The 19,467-nt window shown below is 36.8% G+C and overlaps 1 protein-coding gene across 1 annotated transcript in view; it reads right to left on the bottom strand.

The window, feature by feature from the left end:
* Positions 1 to 2,585: 2,585 nt before the first annotated feature.
* COL5A2 (collagen type V alpha 2 chain) overlaps positions 2,586 to 19,467 on the bottom strand; it is a 112,989-nt gene continuing 96,107 nt past the window's right edge. Inside the window, exons 37-54 of the mRNA XM_057419774.1 lie at positions 19,387 to 19,440; positions 18,328 to 18,381; positions 17,389 to 17,496; positions 17,226 to 17,279; positions 16,832 to 16,885; positions 15,623 to 15,784; positions 15,407 to 15,514; positions 14,266 to 14,373; positions 14,025 to 14,078; positions 13,594 to 13,701; positions 13,415 to 13,468; positions 11,966 to 12,073; positions 11,030 to 11,083; positions 10,249 to 10,356; positions 8,010 to 8,301; positions 7,251 to 7,438; positions 5,123 to 5,347; positions 2,586 to 4,316 (exon numbers count right to left, since the gene is read on the bottom strand). Of these exons, the coding sequence (XP_057275757.1) occupies positions 4,170 to 4,316; positions 5,123 to 5,347; positions 7,251 to 7,438; positions 8,010 to 8,301; positions 10,249 to 10,356; positions 11,030 to 11,083; positions 11,966 to 12,073; positions 13,415 to 13,468; positions 13,594 to 13,701; positions 14,025 to 14,078; positions 14,266 to 14,373; positions 15,407 to 15,514; positions 15,623 to 15,784; positions 16,832 to 16,885; positions 17,226 to 17,279; positions 17,389 to 17,496; positions 18,328 to 18,381; positions 19,387 to 19,440 (2,040 nt within the window). The 3' untranslated portion in view covers positions 2,586 to 4,169. The remainder of the gene's footprint in view (positions 4,317 to 5,122; positions 5,348 to 7,250; positions 7,439 to 8,009; positions 8,302 to 10,248; positions 10,357 to 11,029; positions 11,084 to 11,965; positions 12,074 to 13,414; positions 13,469 to 13,593; positions 13,702 to 14,024; positions 14,079 to 14,265; positions 14,374 to 15,406; positions 15,515 to 15,622; positions 15,785 to 16,831; positions 16,886 to 17,225; positions 17,280 to 17,388; positions 17,497 to 18,327; positions 18,382 to 19,386; positions 19,441 to 19,467) is intronic.

Here is a 19,467-nt window from a genome sequence, read left to right on the forward strand (position 1 = left end):
TCCTCTGTATCTCTTTCTGCTCAAAATAAATTAAGGAAATGTTGAGCAAGAGTAAGAAAAAAAGCCCTGGAGATGGCATTATTGAACTCCTTTCAAAATATACATTTAAATGTGAAAGATCGCTAAAACTAGTCAACAGCAAAAGAATACGCTAATACCTGAATCTCAATTCTTTGTTCATTGTGCTTGCAGATAAACTTTATCTGGAAACATTTATCTTAACCTCTAAGGTCCACTGAGCATATCTGAAAGATTTCTTTTTTACATTTTTTTCCCCTCTCTAATCTAGAATTTATTCTTTCAAAGTTTTCACTTGAAATAAATCCAGAAGTAAAATACACTGTAAAAAGTTGCCAGTGTTAGGACATACTGCTTGCAAAAAGAAATCCAACATGGATTCTGCTGCGTAGCTGCATAAAATCTGAGCTGTGAAGGTGAAAAAATTGTGTTAAAAAACCTCAATAGCCCTATAGACCAAACTGTTGCTTTTCATTCTTGGCTGCTTTATTTGCTCTCTTTGAAATACTAGAAAGGATAGGCTCCCATTACACTGACAGGGCCCCTCGCACAAGTAAGCTCTGCTTAGTCCCAAGCCTGTAATCAGCTGTGTGATTACATACAAAGTCTTGTATTTTATATCTAGAGTTCAGTGGCACAGGGATAAAATCATGACAGTGATACTACAAACACCTTCGGAGCAAACAACAGCAAATCCAGATGATTTGGTTAAAATCAAATTATAAAAGAATCCATAAATCTTTCTTTAAATGTTTAAGATAAACTACCACATTGACTCTACCACTGATGTAAACATAGTGTAAGTGCCAAATTATGAGCAGCAAACAACAGGATTTTACCTTCTAGATGAGATTTTAGTGAATTGTTGCCACACAACTATTGCACTACTGGTTTTGAGAAACCGAGAGACCATGTAAGCTATTAGAAGTCTTGGGGCTCATTGCTCACTGAGGACACGTCAGTTATGGAAAACAATAGCAATGACCATATAATATATGATAATTTAATTTAAATGTAAGCTCTAAAATGATATTATCATAACCATTCTAAACTACATTTTCTACCCTTTCGAGGCCATCTGCAACAAAGAACTGTGCTATATGTTATAGCTGGTATGTATTTAATGCTACTTTATAAATTAAAATCAACTTTTTTGCAAATTGTCAGCTCATTCATTCTAGGTTCATGAAATTAAACCTGTATTTACAAGAAGCTGTGCCACACTGCCTGCATAACAAATAAAGTAGTTTAGAGCAGTGAAATTTCCCCCACCATGCTTTTTAATTTTTTTGTCTGCTTAAAAGGATTCTGCAACACTTGAAGGAATGCTAAAACAGGGAAAGAGATGTAATACGCATGTATGCTATAAACATAGCCAAGAGACAAAAAAAAAGAAAAAAAGACACGTCCAACAACTTGCATTGCAAAAGTTCCTTAGTCAACTACTTGGATTTCCCAAGAGCTCACACTTCAAGTGAGACTTTACCTCTGTGATTCTCCAGTGGTGGTTTTTACAGAATATTACTTAAGACTGCTTTCTAGTTAAAGCTCTTTTTCAGTGCCCAACTCACCTGACTGGGGAAATACTGCATGCATCATATGGAGAGATGCAAAGAGAGGCTTGAAAAGAAAAGAAAATGTCCCTCAAAATTAAATACTCTTTGCCTTCAACAGCCTCACAAAACATTTATAATTACTCATGGATTATAATAGTCTGCTGATGAAAATCAGAGATTAAAAACGAATTTCAAACGAGCACCTATACTCTGAATGTTATTTATTTTGTACATCTGTATAAACATCCAGTAGAGGTATGATCACAGCCACTGGTATTTATTTAATGCTACTTTATAAATAAACTTTTTGCAAATTGTCAGGTCATTCATTCTAGGTTCATGAAATTAAAGCTGTATTTACAAGCAGCTGTGCCACACTGCCTGCATAACAGATAAAGTAGTTTAGAGCAGCAGACCTACCTTTACATCAACATGTTGAAGTAAGCCATTACACCTCAGATTATCCAGTGAAATTAATGTTATCTAAAACTTCTCAGGGATCCAGTATCATAAACTCACACCTGAGTCACATTTATAGAAATTATTTCATGCCAGTAAAAAGAAATTACTGAGCTCCAGCTTGGGTAAAGAAAACCAAACAGATAACATTAGTGTGAACTTGTCAAATTCCCGATTCCCAGTCCCTACTTACGTGTATGGACAACCTTGAAAATGTCAATGCTCCTACTCTTTCAGAAGGAAAGGAATATAAAATTTTGCCTACAGTGCAAATTTATGTCTTGTCCAGAAACTTATCTATCTGATAACTTACACTGACAATGGAAATTGGCTAAGTCACATTGTATTCAGTCTTGAATAAAAATTCTTTCTCTGGAGTCTCAAATAATACTAGTTAGAGGCAGCTTTAACAGGACTGCTGGTGATTACTTCATACAAACTGCAGAATTAGCCCAGAGGGCATTATTTAAAATGCCCTCTTATTCCTATGTGTAAATTACTTCAGAAGAATGTATTCCAAATCAGCCATTCAAACAGCAACAAAGCAAAAGATAAATACTTCTATCTTTAATTTCCTGGAAATAATCTCATATGGGATACACTGGAAGGAATTCTACAAAAGGAAACCACTTGCAAAACGAGAAGCATGTATTTAATTAAATGCTTTGCAAAGATACATGAACAAAACTATGTGCATGACTTTCTTTAGGGATGGCCCCAGCTGTTTATTTTTATTTTTTTTTTTAAGGAACAAAAAAAAAAGTGGAGAGCACAGATGCAATAAAGAAACAGCCTAAATAAGTTTGTACCCACATACTTTACAAAATAAAGCATGCTAGTGGTACAAAACATTCTATATACTGTATGACCAACAAATAAATGCACTGTAACATTGTTCTCTCAAACACCATAAGCCTAAGAGCTAAGCTCTGAAAATGACACTGACAGTAGGCATCTTTCATTTCATCAGCCTTCTAGAGAGTCATTTAGCACCATCACTTTTTTTGTTGATTTTGCCCTGCCTATCTCCTTTCTTGAAATAACAACAGAAGCATAGCACCTTTTGATATCTAAAATAGAAACAGGAATATTAAATGCATCCCAACTTCCAGAGATGAGGTAGCTCATGCTAAGAAATGATGGAACTTTTTTGCCTTGACAACTCAAGACCAGTAAGTCAAATTACTGGGGATGCATGTCTGGATGTCAGCTAAAACCAATGAATTTCTGAATTTACTTTCTTTTTATTAGAAATTGGTCTGGTATACATGTGAATGACTTGCAACGTATATAAACTGGCACCACATGTAAGACATCTGTATCATTTGATATGTAATGGCTTCTTAGATGGGCAAATATTGGAAAATCAACAAGTACTGGGTTTAAGAAGTGTTTTGAAGATTAAGGGTAATGTAATGGAATTACACAGATACACTGGAGAAGTGAAGTCTGGCCTTAAAATTTCAGATCTAGGACACCCCTACTGAAAACTCATATTTACTCCAGTAGTGTTTTTACTTCATAAATTAATCATGGCTATGGAATACTCTTCTGAGCAGACTATTTCATAAAAAGTGCAGGAAAGACAATGCCAAATTAAGATGATCTTGTATGAAGACATTTTTTTCTACAAAAGTCAGATTTCTGTGAATGGCTATTTTACTGGCAACCACAGGAAGACAAACTGGGGTAGAAGGAGGAGGTATGATTGAAATGTAGCCAACAGGTCACAAAAGTGCTCTACTTTTCTGTTATTCAGTATGCATCCTAGCAAAAGAAATAATCCTTAGAGCTTTACATAGTCCCACATTAAAACTATCTATTTTGAATACCTGTAAATTTCAAAATAATTTGAAACAAAAGTGAGGAAAAAGATTGGTATTATTTTTAAAACATGGTTATCAATCCTCTTAAATTGTACTGCTGTACTAAACAGTTTCAATCATTTAAAACAGAAGGTTTGAAAGTAAAATAAATATTCAAAAGGAGGCTGGGCATTTAAAAAGAACCGTATATACAATGCTGATCCAATATCAGCCATTACTTCAAGAGTCTCAGGATTAACTTCAATCAGTCTAAGTTCATGTGTTTAATTGCTGCTGTTGCTGGGTAGTGTGTTAATTTCCCCCCTTCCTCCTACACAAAGCAAACTGGCCCAATTTCAATTCCAAATTCCTGGTCGGTACTGCCAATGTCCACCGGTGCCAAATCTATGATAGGTAAGCGTGCCACATTCTGCGTTCTGTACTCAAAAACAGTCTTGCCCACGTTCCTATTACGTTTCTGGAGGAGAAAAAAAAAAAGAGAAAAACGTAGCCAGAGCTCATGTCAGAAACAGCCCAAATTCTAGCTGGTGAGTCAGTTGTCTGATAGGTCAGAAGAAACAACAATAAAGGATGTTTTGCTAAGCAACAACCCCTGCCCTGTACTGCACCTTGGTTATTTTAAAATGTATGTATCTTGCTCTTACAGCAATGAACAGACACGTCAGATTGACACACCAGGATTTCTCCCTCAAGCCGGACTGATTTTTCTCTATGTTATGAAATTCTTCTCTATGTTTTAATATGCACCTGCACACACAACCTTGGGCCATATTACTTTAAAGCACAGAGAGTACTCTAACTTTTCAAGTGCCAAACTAATTTTAAAAATATTTTGCCAGTATCTTGGACTTGGCTGACAATGCTACTGAACATAAGAAAAAATTACTACTTGATGGGTTTTATGCCCACTTAAGTATATGGGGGACATTTTCCTTTCCAACTCAGTCACTCACAGTACCAGCAAGTTTCCTTCAGTGCATTGCTGCAATAAACTTACCCATCTGGCAGACAAATGCTTGTGGTTATCTGACCAATTTTTGTGATTACACACAATTAAACAAATACTAGGAAGTGCAAAATGCTCATTGACAAGTAGTAATTTGTAAAAATCCTCTAAATACTGCAGACTTCTATTATGTGAAGAATTCTAGTAAAATACTGATTTGATCAGTTACTTCTACAATTCATAACAAAATTCTGCAGCACTTTAATTACTTCTATGGATTTTTTTCTAAATAAAAATGACAAAAAGGCCAAACTTACGGAACAGCTGTCATGAAGAACAGTGTATCTGAATCGGCTATTGCCTTCTGCTTTTATCTCCAGGTCATTGGCCCCTTTCAGAATCACAGCTTTTTTAAGGTTCTTTGTCTGGTCATCCATGTACCCAACACTGTTCTGACAGATGTAAGTGATATTCTGAGAAGCTTCCTTTGATAGGAGGCGCAGGAATGTCATCTGAGTAACAGCTGTATCCCCATACACGAACTGTGAAGATAAATAAATAAATCAACATGTATTTCATAAAAATGAATTAAGAGTTCATGAATTTTAGAAACGTCTATCATTACCATAACCCTTTCCAGACATGACTAGCAGAAGCCCCATTACATGGTTTCTTTTGTAATATGCTACCAGTTAAGGACAAAGAAATGTAAACATCCTGTAACAGGGGCCATTTTGGAGAATTTTGACCATAAAACTGTGCAGCTGAACAACTCAAAGGCGGCTGGGCCCCCACAAACACACCAAGTTTTGGAATGAATTCTGCCTTGTTTCAAAAAGGGATTCAGTAGAAGTTAAACCTCACATATGAAATAGTGCATTAGAGCAACCTAGGTAGGTTGTAGGTAAAAAACATCAAGCACAGAAACCCCTTTTATAGTGTATCTGCTATATTGCAACTTCAGCAACTTGTTTTCCATAGGTTTTGTAATGTATTTAGAAGCATTACAAACAGCCAAAGTTTAACAATATAAAAATTAACTATACATTTGCATATGGGCTTTATTAACTAATTAACTTTCACAGAAGTTTGACAAATGCTTTACAAAGAGCCAATGTTTCTGTAAAAAAAAACAAACAGAAGCTATTTTTCTACTAATAACAAAAATCGGAAATTCATGAGGGTCTTTTTTTTCTCCTTGTACTGGTTTTATTTTATTCATGCTTTATGAATCATTGCAACATAAAAATCTATAGTCAAGACTTACTAAGAATGTATACTTTTCACTGAAACTGGAGAAGAAAAGAGAAAAATCTCATACATTGACACTGCTATTTTATACAAGATGTTTATCCTGCTTAACAGTCTTAGACACACTTGTTATTTAGAATTCATAAGGAGAGCATCTGACTATTACACAAATACTACCATTAGTTATAAAACCTGACAGAGTTTTCAAAAATGAAATACTCCTTTATAGTATTCCTGAAGATATTTTCTTCCTCCAAAGAGCATTTGACTTACAAAACCCCTATGTGTAGCTCTGCAGGCAGCTGAACATGAGCTCTGACATCTTCAGTCATGGTAAGTTCTGCTGAATTTAGTAATAACTGAAAACATCTCAAGAAACCAATCCATACCACATCTGTTCTCAGTATCACATGTTCTCATTTGTTCAAGTTCTGAGCTGTTTTCAGGAGTCCAGTTGATAGCAAGATAGTTTTTTACTCTCCAAATACTAATTTTAAAGATATTTAATTACTCCCTAATGAAATAACAACTGAAAATATTTTCTGTAGTTTTGATTGGATAAACTAGGTATAAAAACAGCAAAAGCTAGTTATTATGTATTTTTCATATCATAAACTTCTGTTATTTGTCAGGATCATAAAGCTGTCTTTGAGACGTTAACACAGCAGGAAAACGCAACAGAAAACTGAATGGAATTTTTGTCTGCCTGGAGACTGATGCGTTCAGCATGGACCATCCTGACACATGTGGTAATACTCACACTTTCTTTAAAAACTGATTTCTAAAGTTAAGTTTTGTATTTTTTTAGGGGTAAAGAGTTTTCCATAACAAAGAGTAGAATTCAACTAAAATGGCAGTGGCTTAAATCTTGCATTAGGGTAAAAGTACTTTTTTTTAAGGCAAGGATAGTGAGTTACTACAATAGATTGCTAGAAATGTTGATAATTTTTGGATCAAGAGAAATAAATCTCTTCCAGCAGTGGTACACTTGTAGCCAACCCTGCCTTAGATGCACTTGCATTGTTTTTCCAAGCTCTTCCTCTGTATACTGTATCATAATAATAACCAATTGAATATAAGCCAGTAAATCAATAGTTATAACGTTCTGACTGTAGTAGAATCTGCCCAGAATAGTAGATGAAGCTCAAAACCAGAAAGAAACAAGTTTCACAGAAATTTTATATATTTAATTACCTGTGATCCTCTGTTCATATCAAGGCCATACCAAATGGGCTTTAAGTCAGATGACCTGCTGGCCCACCATGTTTTACGTGGTATAGTAGATGGATTTGCAGAAATACAGGTCTCTCCAGTTTCCATGTTGCAGTATACTTTTATAGCATCTTCAACACATCCTTGGTTAGGATCAATCCAATATTCACCTACAAAGCACACAAGTTTCAGAAAATGGGGCAAAAACCTGGTAAGGCCTGCTACAAATTATCTCTAACTTTGTTCCGATTTATCTGCATATAATCCATATAAATTAGGAAAGCTCCTAAATGGCATGTTAGCGCATTAGCACCTATAAACTGCTAGTATGGAGCAGCAGCAGCAGCAGAAGAGAATTCTGGACAGAAAGCATTCACAGGTTGTCAGCCCACAGGTAACATTTTGAGCTAATAGCAATTAAGTAAATATTCACAACTGGTGTACCAATGTATCTCTGTCACAATATAAGCAAAATTCCATGGTAATAAGCCTTTCTGAAGAAACATTTCACGGAAGCCTAAAATATTTCAGATTTTAAAATACATTTCAATAAAAAACCTGAATAAATAAATATGGGATACATCAGCATATATAATTTATTGGCAAGAAGAAATACATTTTTGTGAGACATTTTCAAGCTCCTAGTGTGAATGTCGATTTAGGCCATCAAAAATCTGTATTACATTTTTTTTCCAATGTACAAGTATATACTGGAAACAAGACAGCATTATTTATACACACCACTCTTCTTGGATGGGTGGCAAAGCTTCAGGTCATCACAAGTCCGTGCTGGGTGTTTCTCTGACCCATCCGGGCTGCGCATAGTCTCAATCTGGGTGCTCAGTGACTTCAGTGTGGCATGGACTCCTGGGTCTGTTTTGTTATGGTCATCTGGGGCTGCTTCATCTTCAGTGAACTCTGGTAGAGGATCTGCCATAGCATCATCATAGTGTCCCATAATGTCACCAATGGCAGCAGTGAGGTGGCCTGGAGGTCCTGGAGGACCAGGGGGGCCAGGATCCCCTGGAGGACCCTAAGGTTAAAAAAAAAGAAAAGGGGGCAATAGAGGCAGCAGCAGAATAAATACTACACAAAATGATAGTGTCAGTCACCCTAACGCACAAGGAATGTTCAGATACAGATAAACAATTCCCATTTCCAGGAACAGGGGTAAGAGATTAGAACTGCATGTGAGGTACTGTCTCTGTTTCATGCCTTTTCTGCTTTTCTTAATACCTTGCTCAACTTCGTATCACTCATCATTTCAGACTTAACAGCTAGAAGGAGTCACCAAGGAATGGCCTCAGTCCATTTCTTGTTAAGCCATCTGTCCCTCCTTGTTCAAAACCCTACCCAATGACTTTACTTATTAAAGTAGAAGTAAGTGATTTTTAGAGCAATTGAAAAATTTTGCTTCCCCTGAGTCACCACAGGTACATTTTAAATTAGTAAAGCTTGGATAGCAAAGTTGGCACTAGAAACATCTTTACATTCATCCTGCACAGTGCTGAGATTTCTGGCCACAGATATGTGAGATAGGATCAACATCATCCTAACTTGGCAGAACAGGTGTTTTCCTGACTTAGTAGATTTTCCCAAATGATGGGTTGTGAGGTCCTTCTGTCAACCTGACTGTGACACCTGGAGTGCTAATTGAGTCTTAACACAGAAGATACCTGTTAATAAAACATTATCTCCACCTGCAGGTTCTGCCAGCTCTTCTTTGGCAGCAGAAAGTCTGTAACATACCTCCATTTGAAATTTAATGCTCTGGTGCATCAGACAATGTATCAGAATGTGGCATTTCCTTTGAGAGTAATTAATTCACAACTAGTAGCCCAAATGCTTACCACAGAGCACACACCCAAGTTTACACACTCTGCGTGTGACAAATGAAATCTCAAACTTTTATTTCTTGCTTTTGGTTCCAATTTATAGTTGCATGCAATCCACCGTGGAAAGTAAAACTAAAAATACCGGTACATGCTATTTCTTGTACTGTCTCATTACACAGATGAAGTAACTGGACACACAATCTTGCACTCTACCACAGACTTTTCATTCAAGTGTTGGTGCCTTGGCAAAAGTGGAAATACTGATAATTGGCAGAAATTGAAATGAAAAAGGGATACTATAAGCACATGATAAACACAGGAAACCTTATGTCTTATGAGACAATAGCAGCAGAAACTCTCTTCCCTTTCTTACTACTTTATTCTACCTTTTCCGCTTTTTCCCCAAGAGAATCATTCATGTGATCATCCTGATCACACTATTCTCAAATCCCTCTAATTTTCTAATTTATCTTCTTTGGTATAGCCTACCTTATGTTTTACGGCTTAGGGTTTTGTGAATTGGTAACTGTGGAATATGGATGGGGTATTTAGCAAAGGTTTAGGATTTTTTCCAAAACAGCCAATACATTTTTAACTGTCATGGTTGGTATCTGTAAAACCCAGATCAGCCTGAAGATCAGCTGATGTGAGTGTCAGAGTTTGGGCTGTTTGTTTGGACTGAAGGATTTCTTTAATGGATGATGGAGTATGCTGCTAGCAATCAGTCAGATAGCTGTTCTAATTTAGTACCATCTTTGTGGGACTACTGGCTTGAACAACTCCAGATTCCACATACACTAAATGACCTATGCTTAGGCCTGAGGTTTTAAAACCCAGCCTGACAAACAGCTGTGCTGAACTGCAGATCCGTCAGGATCCAGTGAGGTAACTGCAGTAGTAGCCCCAGGCTTGCCTAAGGAGAGCAGAGGTAGATCAGACTGGGACTGTCACAGGTCTGGAAGATGAAAATGAGTAAGAAACAAGCCCTTTCAATACACAGGTACTCTGGCTATTTGTTAGAGAAATTGTATCAAATCTTACCATTTGTCTTGAGCTCAGGGATGTTTGAGGAAGTGGTGCAATGGACTGTAAAAAAGCCTGATAATTTAAAGGTAACCTTTTCCCTCATATTCCCATCAACTTACCTCAGGTCCGGCTTCTCCTACACTCCCTCTAACACCAGGAGGCCCAATTGGTCCAAGTGGACCAGGACTTCCATCTTTGCCAGAAGGACCAACTGGACCTGGAGGACCCTAGGAAGTATAAGAGAAAGAAGGAATGTATTTTAGCATTTAATAACAAAAAAGCAGGTTACAAGCAATAACTTTTCAGGAAGCAAGACAATTATTTGTGTCTATTACAAAACTTTTAAAAATCACCCTTTTACTTCTTCTTTAAAAATAAGAAGGCAGTTTCAACGCTGGTGTTCTGAAGTGAATCACCTCCTTGTACATACCTTGGATCAAATGTATACTTTTTTCCTGTTACAGGAAAACAGTTACGTGGGTTCAATTCCAGGTGCTACATATACTGGAGTAGTGCTGTACACCCACACGTATATGGACTAAGAGACAGACCATCACTTAGAAAAACCAAGGGAAGTCATTGTTCTCCTTTAATTTTGGGTGAATGACATACGCAGGGGTATGACAGGCAAGAGTAGCAATTAGCAGAGCTGCCACATATATGGCTTTACATTTGCTGCAGCAAAATTGTCCGTAAAAAGAGACTGTAGCCCTGTAGTTATTCCGAAATAATTTTTTTTCTAGCTATAAACTACACCAATTTCAATTTTACTACATTAAACAAAGTAATGACTCTACATGATACTGAAGTCAATAAAAGTCAGTGAAATAAAAGTGAAGCAGAAATAAAAATCTGACTTGGACAAAAACAAGCAAGAAAAACCTTAAACATAATACTCACCCGAGGGCCAAATGGGCCTGGAATGCCAGGACTGCCCTGTTCACCAGTAGGACCCTAAAAAGAAGGAATTATCATATCATTGTAACGTTTAAAGCATATTCCTTTAGTTTTAAAGAATTAGGGTGTGATATATACAATTCTGTAGGAATAGGATTTTAATATACATAAGCTATCAGTAGCACCTTTCCCTCTTACAATTAATTTTCATTTTACTGTTCTCTTTTGTCACAAAGTAACAACTATTCACAATTTAGATTAAGAGAATTTACTGGTGCTTGTCTATATCTAAAGTTGTTTCTGCAAAAGGCTTTGCTTTCATAACATTTAGAATCAGACTGGCTTACAAAAGAGTAACTGACAGCACTACTATGAAGTGGAAAGACGCTTTGGATGTGGGGTTTTCTTGTTGAATCTTTTCTTGCATGTTTAAACTTCCAGCTCTTGCACAGAATCAGTGAACAAATGTAAAAAAAATTAAGATTTCCACAGCACTTCCATTCAATTGCCACTGAAATGATGAAGTTTTTGAAAATATTACCGAGATACTGTCACAGTACTCCTAGGATTTTGCATTTGATTCCTTGACTGTCAAGAGTTCAAACACTGGCAAAAAGCATTTCACACTCTAATGTACTTATCTGAAACTATCAACTTTTGTTACCAACTTGTGCTGACAGGTTATAGATTCGGTGACTGGCATAAAATGGAACAAGAGTAGGAGAACACATATCTTGCAAAGCGCAAGTTTACTTCATCACGCAACAGTATTGCAAAATTACATTAAAAATATTAACAAGTACAGACAGGTTACTTACAAACACCTTGTGGGGGAAAAAAACCTCATATTTACCTTTTTTTCATTTTAAATAACTATGTTCCTGATACATTATTTAACTATCAAGGAAATAAAATGATAGTAAAAATAGAACAACTTACAGGAGGACCTGGAAGACCTTGAAGACCAGTGAAACCCCTGTGTCCTTTCTGGCCCCTGTCACCTCGATCTCCATTGTCACCTTTGTCACCACGAGGTCCTTGGGGACCCTGTAAAGATCAGTGTTGAAATGTAAAATTCTGAACTGAATAAAATCCCCAGCCTCAAAAACCTCTCACTCGCTTTTAGACACTGCATTCAGACCCCCTTTACTTCTAAAGCTAGAAAGAAGGTCGTGCTGGGGCAACTCCAAGAACTAATTTTTTTACCAAAAAAAATAAGTAAATAATCACAGAAAACAGTACTATACTTAATTATAGTCTAGCTGTAGTAAATTTAGTCTATTTAGCTTCATAATACAGTCACAAAAAGCTCACAGTAAAGATACTAAATCATTTACCTAAAATTTGTAAGATTGAGAATTTTTTTTGTCTTATTGGAATATGGCAAATGATTTTTGCAGATGAGACTGAAATATTGTGGATCCCTCACAAATTCATAATGATAAAACATAATTTCAGTATGAAATCCTCTATCTTGCATCTTCACTTCTGAGAGCTCCTTTCACCTTCACTATGATTAAAATACAGCTGAAGTTCCATCTCTAACTAAAGACAATAATGTTCAGGCTCCCCAGTACAAATAGTTTGGTTCTATTACCATCACAATTTCACTCTTTCTATTTTTGAAAGTTTTAAACTTTTTATACTAATTCAAGAATCACTGGAAAACACAGCTTCTGCTTTCAATTCTGTATTTCTCAGCCCAAACTGCATGCTAAATTTCTCAATGCCAGATTCCAAATAGCTTATCAATGGCATTATTATTACTAACTACTCAATAAACCTTTCCTGTACCTCATATGACATCTGCTTAGGGACAGGACAACATTCTTTTGAATTTCTCAAGATTCCAATTAATTTTTTGTTCCAAGCTTGGATTGTAAAAGAGTTATGTAATGCAAAAAGATGGGTGTTCTTTGTTTTTCTATTTGGACTGAAGTCAATCTCCTGAGTTTCATTAAGGCAGTTTCATGGAAACAGGTGATTTTGTTATATTTTTGCCATTTTTGTCAAAAAACGTGCCTTTTTGTTCAGCATTCATTTCCTTACCCGTTATTTGAATTGTCAAACACGGACTCCAGCAATTTGCTAACTGAATTCCTACCATCATCTGGACAGCAACAAACTCCAAATAAATAGGCTTCCAAAGCATTCATTATATCTTTGCAGTGTTGCTAAAGACAGCTAGAAAGACTAGTATATCCAAATAGATTTGTACAGGTTTGCAGCTCAGAAAACTACCTGTATCCACTTGCAATCTGAACACTAGAAGTTGAAGCCCTCAATAAAAGTTGAGGCCATGAGGCATTCTCATTTAGGTTCAACTTCTCATGCACTCTCCTCTAAAAAGGAACTCGGATCAAACCACAGCGACCATGGAGTACTTACAGGCAAACCTCTTTTTCCTGCACGACCTGGGGGACCCATCGGCCCTCGAGAACCCTACAAAGATTGCATACAGAAGATATGTGAAGCAATGCACAAAAGCAAACACAAGTTTGTTGTTCTGTTGTTGGGTTTTTTTTTTAATTTAGGAGGTATTTAAAAAAAAAAAAAAAATCACTTACAGTTTCACCTCTTTGACCCGCATCTCCTGGAGGGCCAACAGGACCTGGAGTTCCTGGGCCCCCTGGGGCACCTGGTAAGCCTGCAGGGCCAGGTTCACCACGATCACCCTGCAGAAGATAATTTCAACATTATTGATCTAAAGAAGACTAGACTAGAGCAATGCAACAGGACTCTAGCATTGCTGATCTATTTTGTATCAATTAGAATCCACAAAGATATTAATTCTGTAAGAACTCAAGTCTGAGTTTGTGGAGACAGGTGTTCTTAGCCAGGTTTCCTCAACTTTGAAAGGCACTACTTATTCAAAGCTGTGAAACAATTTCAGAACAAGTTCTCCATTTAAGTTAACTGAATGGAGAGAAAATCTACAGTAAGTCAATAATGGAATGGAGATTTCCAGAAGTGACTTAAGAAAACAATATATTCTTACACGTTCTCCAACTGCTCCATCTCGTCCAGGAGTACCGTCATTGCCAGCAGGTCCCTAGAGTTACAGAATAAAAACAGAGAGTATTGATCAACTCTGTAATTTTGAATTGCCATAAGAACTAGAAAGTTCTCCACCTCTAACTTCAGGTAAAGGAGAATAACCACTGGACTGTTTTTTTTGTTTGTGTGGGGTTGGTTTGTTGTTGGGGTTTTTTTTCATATTATGAGGTTCTATTACTTACCTCTGGACCAGCTTCACCTACAGGCCCAGTGGCACCTGATTGGCCAATAGGTCCTGGAGGACCTTTATCACCAGGTGGCCCTGTGGGACCTTGTTTTCCTGGTGTCCCCTGGAAAAGGTGAGAAATGTATCAAAATTCTAATCACAAAACAAAGCACAAAAAAAACCTTGCTGCCTGCAAAACACTACTCATTAATCCAGTCTGAAGTACCATTTTTAACTTCAAACCTGACAATGAAGGAAAATGTTCTAGGTTTTGAATATATATTTAATTCACTGTGTATTTTTAAGCAGTTTAATTGTGTTATCTGCCTTTGAATAGGCTTTTATTGACTAGGCACTGAACTTGAAATTGGTCTATCTAGCAGCAAATCTCTTGCACACAACCTCTCCTGATATATCAATATGTCTGATGGCATTACCTGCAATAGGTAATGTCTTTCGCCTGGAAAAATATAATGTAGTTTGAAATAAGTAACATGACGTTTTTGTTGCTGTTATTGGAGTTTTTTGGCTTTTGGTTTGTTTTTTTCCCTCCATCTCAACACCAACAAACCTTGTTAGCATGAAATAATTTCTGGCCAATTTTATCTATGAATTGATTTTATTGATCCAGTGATAATGGCAGATCCTCCATACCATTCTTTTTAATAATAGTCCATTTAATGATTTGATCTCCTGGATCATAAGGCTATCCAATAAACATCTATAAATCCTACCTTGAAGCAAAGAGAGCACAAATGGCAATTTTGAAGACCATAATTCACAATTTATGAAATAGCAGTTATAGAGTATTTACTTATACTCAATGACCTTTGGGAACCTAAATGAAAAGTCTGAGATTTTTATTTTTTTTTTTCAAGTTTTTAGTTTTAGTCAAATAGGAACATTGTGGCTAGAAGTCTTAATGCCATTAACCACTTACTCTTGATCCAAGCTGAAACCTTCCCTCATGGCAGAAGCAAAATCTTCCACCTCATGCACCATGCCTGGGATTTAACTATTTACTATTCTCTCTATATTCTCTCCTACAATTGGATTTTTCCAACTTTCTCCTCATGCTATGGGGCACTATGTTCTGAATCCCACAAAGATTATGAGAATGCCCCAGGTGGTGGCATATTGACTTGGTTGTTACTTACTGCAGGACCTGGCAGCCCTGGCATGCCTCTTTCCCCTCGTTGTCCTGGCATACCAACAATACCTCTTTGACCAGTAGTTCCTGCTGGACCAGGGGGTCCATCCGGGCCCTGAAATCCGCAAAGGATAAAACATTACAGTAGCAATAAGGGTAAGTATCAATGAGAGCAAACCTAGAGCTGGCCAAGGAAGAGTTAGTAACATCAACCAGGACTTACCGGCTGCCCATCTTCCCCTGCATCACCCTTGTCCCCAGGACCACCAGGAGGCCCAGCTGGCCCTCGATCTCCCACACGGCCATGAGAACCGGGATCACCACGAAGACCTGGGGGACCTTCTTTTCCTGGCTCACCAATAGGCCCAGCAGGCCCTGAAGCTCCCTAGGAAAATTAAAACACCTCATTACATTGGACCTTTTTCTGATCAGGACAACCAAATTCTAAGGATAGTGTTTTGATTAACTAGAAATGTGCATATGCTAAAGGAAGGCCCAAAGTGTGAATGAGTTAAAAGCTTATTAAAACCTTATTAGTTCATAAACAAGATGAAACAAACATCAAATTATGTCCAAGCTCCCCTCCAATTTGCAATTCCAAACTCCTTTCTCATGTTTTTTTTTTTTTTTAACTTCGGGTGTACAACTACTGCTAAAAACCTCGCCTTTGCCCATTCTTCCCAATATCATCAAGCTAAAGTCTACATTCAAACTTTTAGTTTATATAGTACAAATTCGCATTTTAAATGGACCTTTGTTAACTTTTCAAATACTTTTCAAAGAGTTCACATGTATATTATGCTTTCCATAAATGTCACATTTTGATAAACTCACAGTGAATGCAATCAAAACATTAAAAAGCATAGGAAGAGAGTGACAGTTTTCTGTGTGGAGTTGGAGCCTTACTTGTTGATTGACAGATAATCTTTTCGTGTGTGTGTTTCTGAAAATGTTTAGATATAAGGAATTCTGTGGGGGTTTTTATTTATTATTATTCTTATTTATTTTAATGGATTTTATGATCCACCAATGAAATAGCCTGGTAGGGGGCCCTTCCTTTCCCAAAAACTCTCCTAACTTCAGTCACCACTGAAGGGAAAGGAAAGTAAAGTATAAAGTGCAAGACAATATAGGTTCTTGTTTTGTTCCTGTAAGCAATTAAGTCATTAGAGCAGCTCAAACAACTCGAAGCCTAATTACAGTGTAAAATCTTGCACTAATTTGGACACACTGACACCAGATCAAGCCCAAGACTGATGACTTTTATTTAATACAGTCGGATGTAAGCATGAAGTCACAGAAGTCAGTGCTGACAAGCTGTTATCTATAGCATCAGGCCATAAAACACTTCTTTACCTTTCCTGCTTTATTCTGTCTTAAAGTTTTTAAAATTTATAAAACACACCTATTAGGAATATGAAACTTGACTTACAGTAGGTCCTGGAGGCCCAACTCTTCCAGCAGATCCTGGGAATCCAGTAGCACCCTAAAAAAAATACATCTTAATGCCAACTTTGTTGCAAGAAATACAGCACTAAGTACCTCAGATGTTCCAGTTGAATTAGTAAGCAAATAATAATTATATATTATAATTAAGTTAATATGTAATATAGAATACATTATACATTATTAAATCTAATGTTATTATATGTATTAAATACTATAGAATATATAATACATAATAAATAGATAATATTGCATATTACATGTTATGTAAGTAATTGCAGACTGAAAATCAAGCTGAGCTGAGGAATGATATACACATTATATAAAATTTCAGGACTAAATTATCTGCAGCCAGGCCACAAAAAGTAAAATTTACTTACAGGTGGACCCTGAGTTCCTCTACCACCTTTCAGACCAGGAACACCTGGAGGACCCTAAGAGGAAAGGAGAATGAGAGGGGTGATAGTGAACACCCAGAACATTTTTTAAATAAGCAAGATCAGCCTATGCCACTGGTTCTCTGATTATGTTACTTATACTCACTGGTGGACCAGGAGACCCAGCAAGACCCTGTGGTCCTGGAGATCCAGCATCTCCTTTCTGTCCAGGTTCTCCAGGTTCACCTTTCACACCTGGCTGACCATCAGGGCCCTGTAAGAATATTTAGGAGAGAAATAATATATAGGAGAGACATTAGGTCAGAGAACAGCAAATTTTTCCAGCCTAAAAAAGTAATTTTGTAGGGAATTTCTAGAAGGCAAAAGATAATAGGAGAATAAGTCAGCCCACAAAACACATTAAGCATTTGCTTAACAGTTAAGTTGAAGAGAACTCTAACAGTTCACCACAGTCTTTAGAAGATCACAGATGAGATTTTCTGAACAGTCTGTGAAGTCAGCATTTCCATTTAAAATATTCTGTTATCTAGCTCACATTTTTCTTTTCTTTAGATTTTCTATTTTCCTCATCATCTATTACATACTTAAAAGTAAAAGGGACTAAAAAGGCATTGTCTTTTCTAGTCTTGTTTTTTTCCCTCCAAAGGAAACAGGTGCCTGATTTTTTTTGAAAGGTCTGATACAGAGTATTTAGGCTGTGGGAATGTTTAGGGTATTCAGTGGAAAACTCATAAACCTTCCATTTGGTCCATCAGCTCATTCCAGCCTTCACTACTCATGGCACAAATTTTTGCTGCCTTCAGTAGATGACACTTTATAACTTGCCTCATCCTAATCTCAAAGGAGCAACATAGCATATTCATGAAAATATGAAATCTGGTGAACAATTACATAATTTTATCAACAAAATCACTTTTCAACTGTCTAGGGTATTTATTGGCCCTTTACCTGAAAAAGAAACAGCTCTTTCTGCAACAAAAATGCTACTCACATTCCAGAACACTGCAGTATTACTCATAATGAAGGAAACTAAGCATGTCAAAGCATGACTAAAGGGAACTTATTAGTGTCACAAAACACATACCGGGGGACCAGCAAAACCAACAGCGCCAGTTGGGCCATTTTCTCCTCGGGAACCCTGGCCAAAAAAAATTAGAATAATTGTATTTAACAATTTTCTTTCTATATACAAAATAATTCACAGAAGGATGTTAACTATTTGCTATCATAAACATGCTTACACTTTTGCTCTATTAATCAGAATTAACTTTTAATCATGAAATAAACAATGCTAACTGTGATGTTAACATCTGCCTCGTGTTCAAGACTATATTTAAACTTTCAGAATTTAGAGATGGAAGGCATAAGCAAGCACTAAAAGCACAGTAGGTGAAATTCTGCTCACAACTACTTCCAGAGATGGCACAATTAGCTGAAGAGTACATATTTTATGCATATTCCAGCGAGATAGACTGGGAAAAAAACACAGTAGTTCAAAGATGTATTATTCTACAAGATCAGAATGGCTACGAGCTGCTTCAACTGAACTTTCCACACAACATTTGTTTGGAAAAGAAGGAGCTGAAGGCTGCCAAAATCCAGCACTCCCTAGAGGGGTGGAAGCTGTTCCAGTTTATACTGGAAATAAGATTGCTCTGATTTATGACAGAGACATAATCAATTCCAAGTAGTATGAAGGATCTAGAAGGGCTGAGCCTCTAATTTCCTAATCAAAGTCAACCCTTAAAATCACAAATTAACAGAATATGACAAGAGTTAACATAACTAGAGGAACTTAGGTATACCTCTGCTCTTTGTCCATCTAGACAGTTGTATGTTTACAGTAGTATCTGGTATAGGCATGCTTTGAACAATTAAAAGTGGTGGTGCATTTTCAGGAGTGAGGTAAATGAGGGTAAGTCTCTGTAAATTTTGCCGTAACACAAGTATAGGGCCAAGGGAAAAAATATGCTACTTGTTTTTGCAAGTGCCCAGCATCAAAAAAGAACTACAGATTTTATCTACAAAGGAAGGGGAGGAAAAAGAGGAAAACATATCAGCAAATGAGACAAATGGCTGGAGTCCGGATAAGTGTTATATATTATCAACTTATGTCAGTAAAAAACCGAACATGTTTACTCACAGGGTTTCCACGGGAGCCAGGAGGACCAACTAGACCTCTAGGACCTGGTTCACCCTTAAAATTAAATTAAAGGTTATTATT

Source organism: Pezoporus wallicus, unplaced genomic scaffold (assembly GCF_028554395.1).
Source record: "Pezoporus wallicus isolate ANWC-B61680 ecotype Strahan unplaced genomic scaffold, APGP_CSIRO_Pwel_v1 contig_4710, whole genome shotgun sequence".
Lineage (NCBI taxonomy): Eukaryota > Metazoa > Chordata > Aves > Psittaciformes > Psittacidae > Pezoporus > Pezoporus wallicus.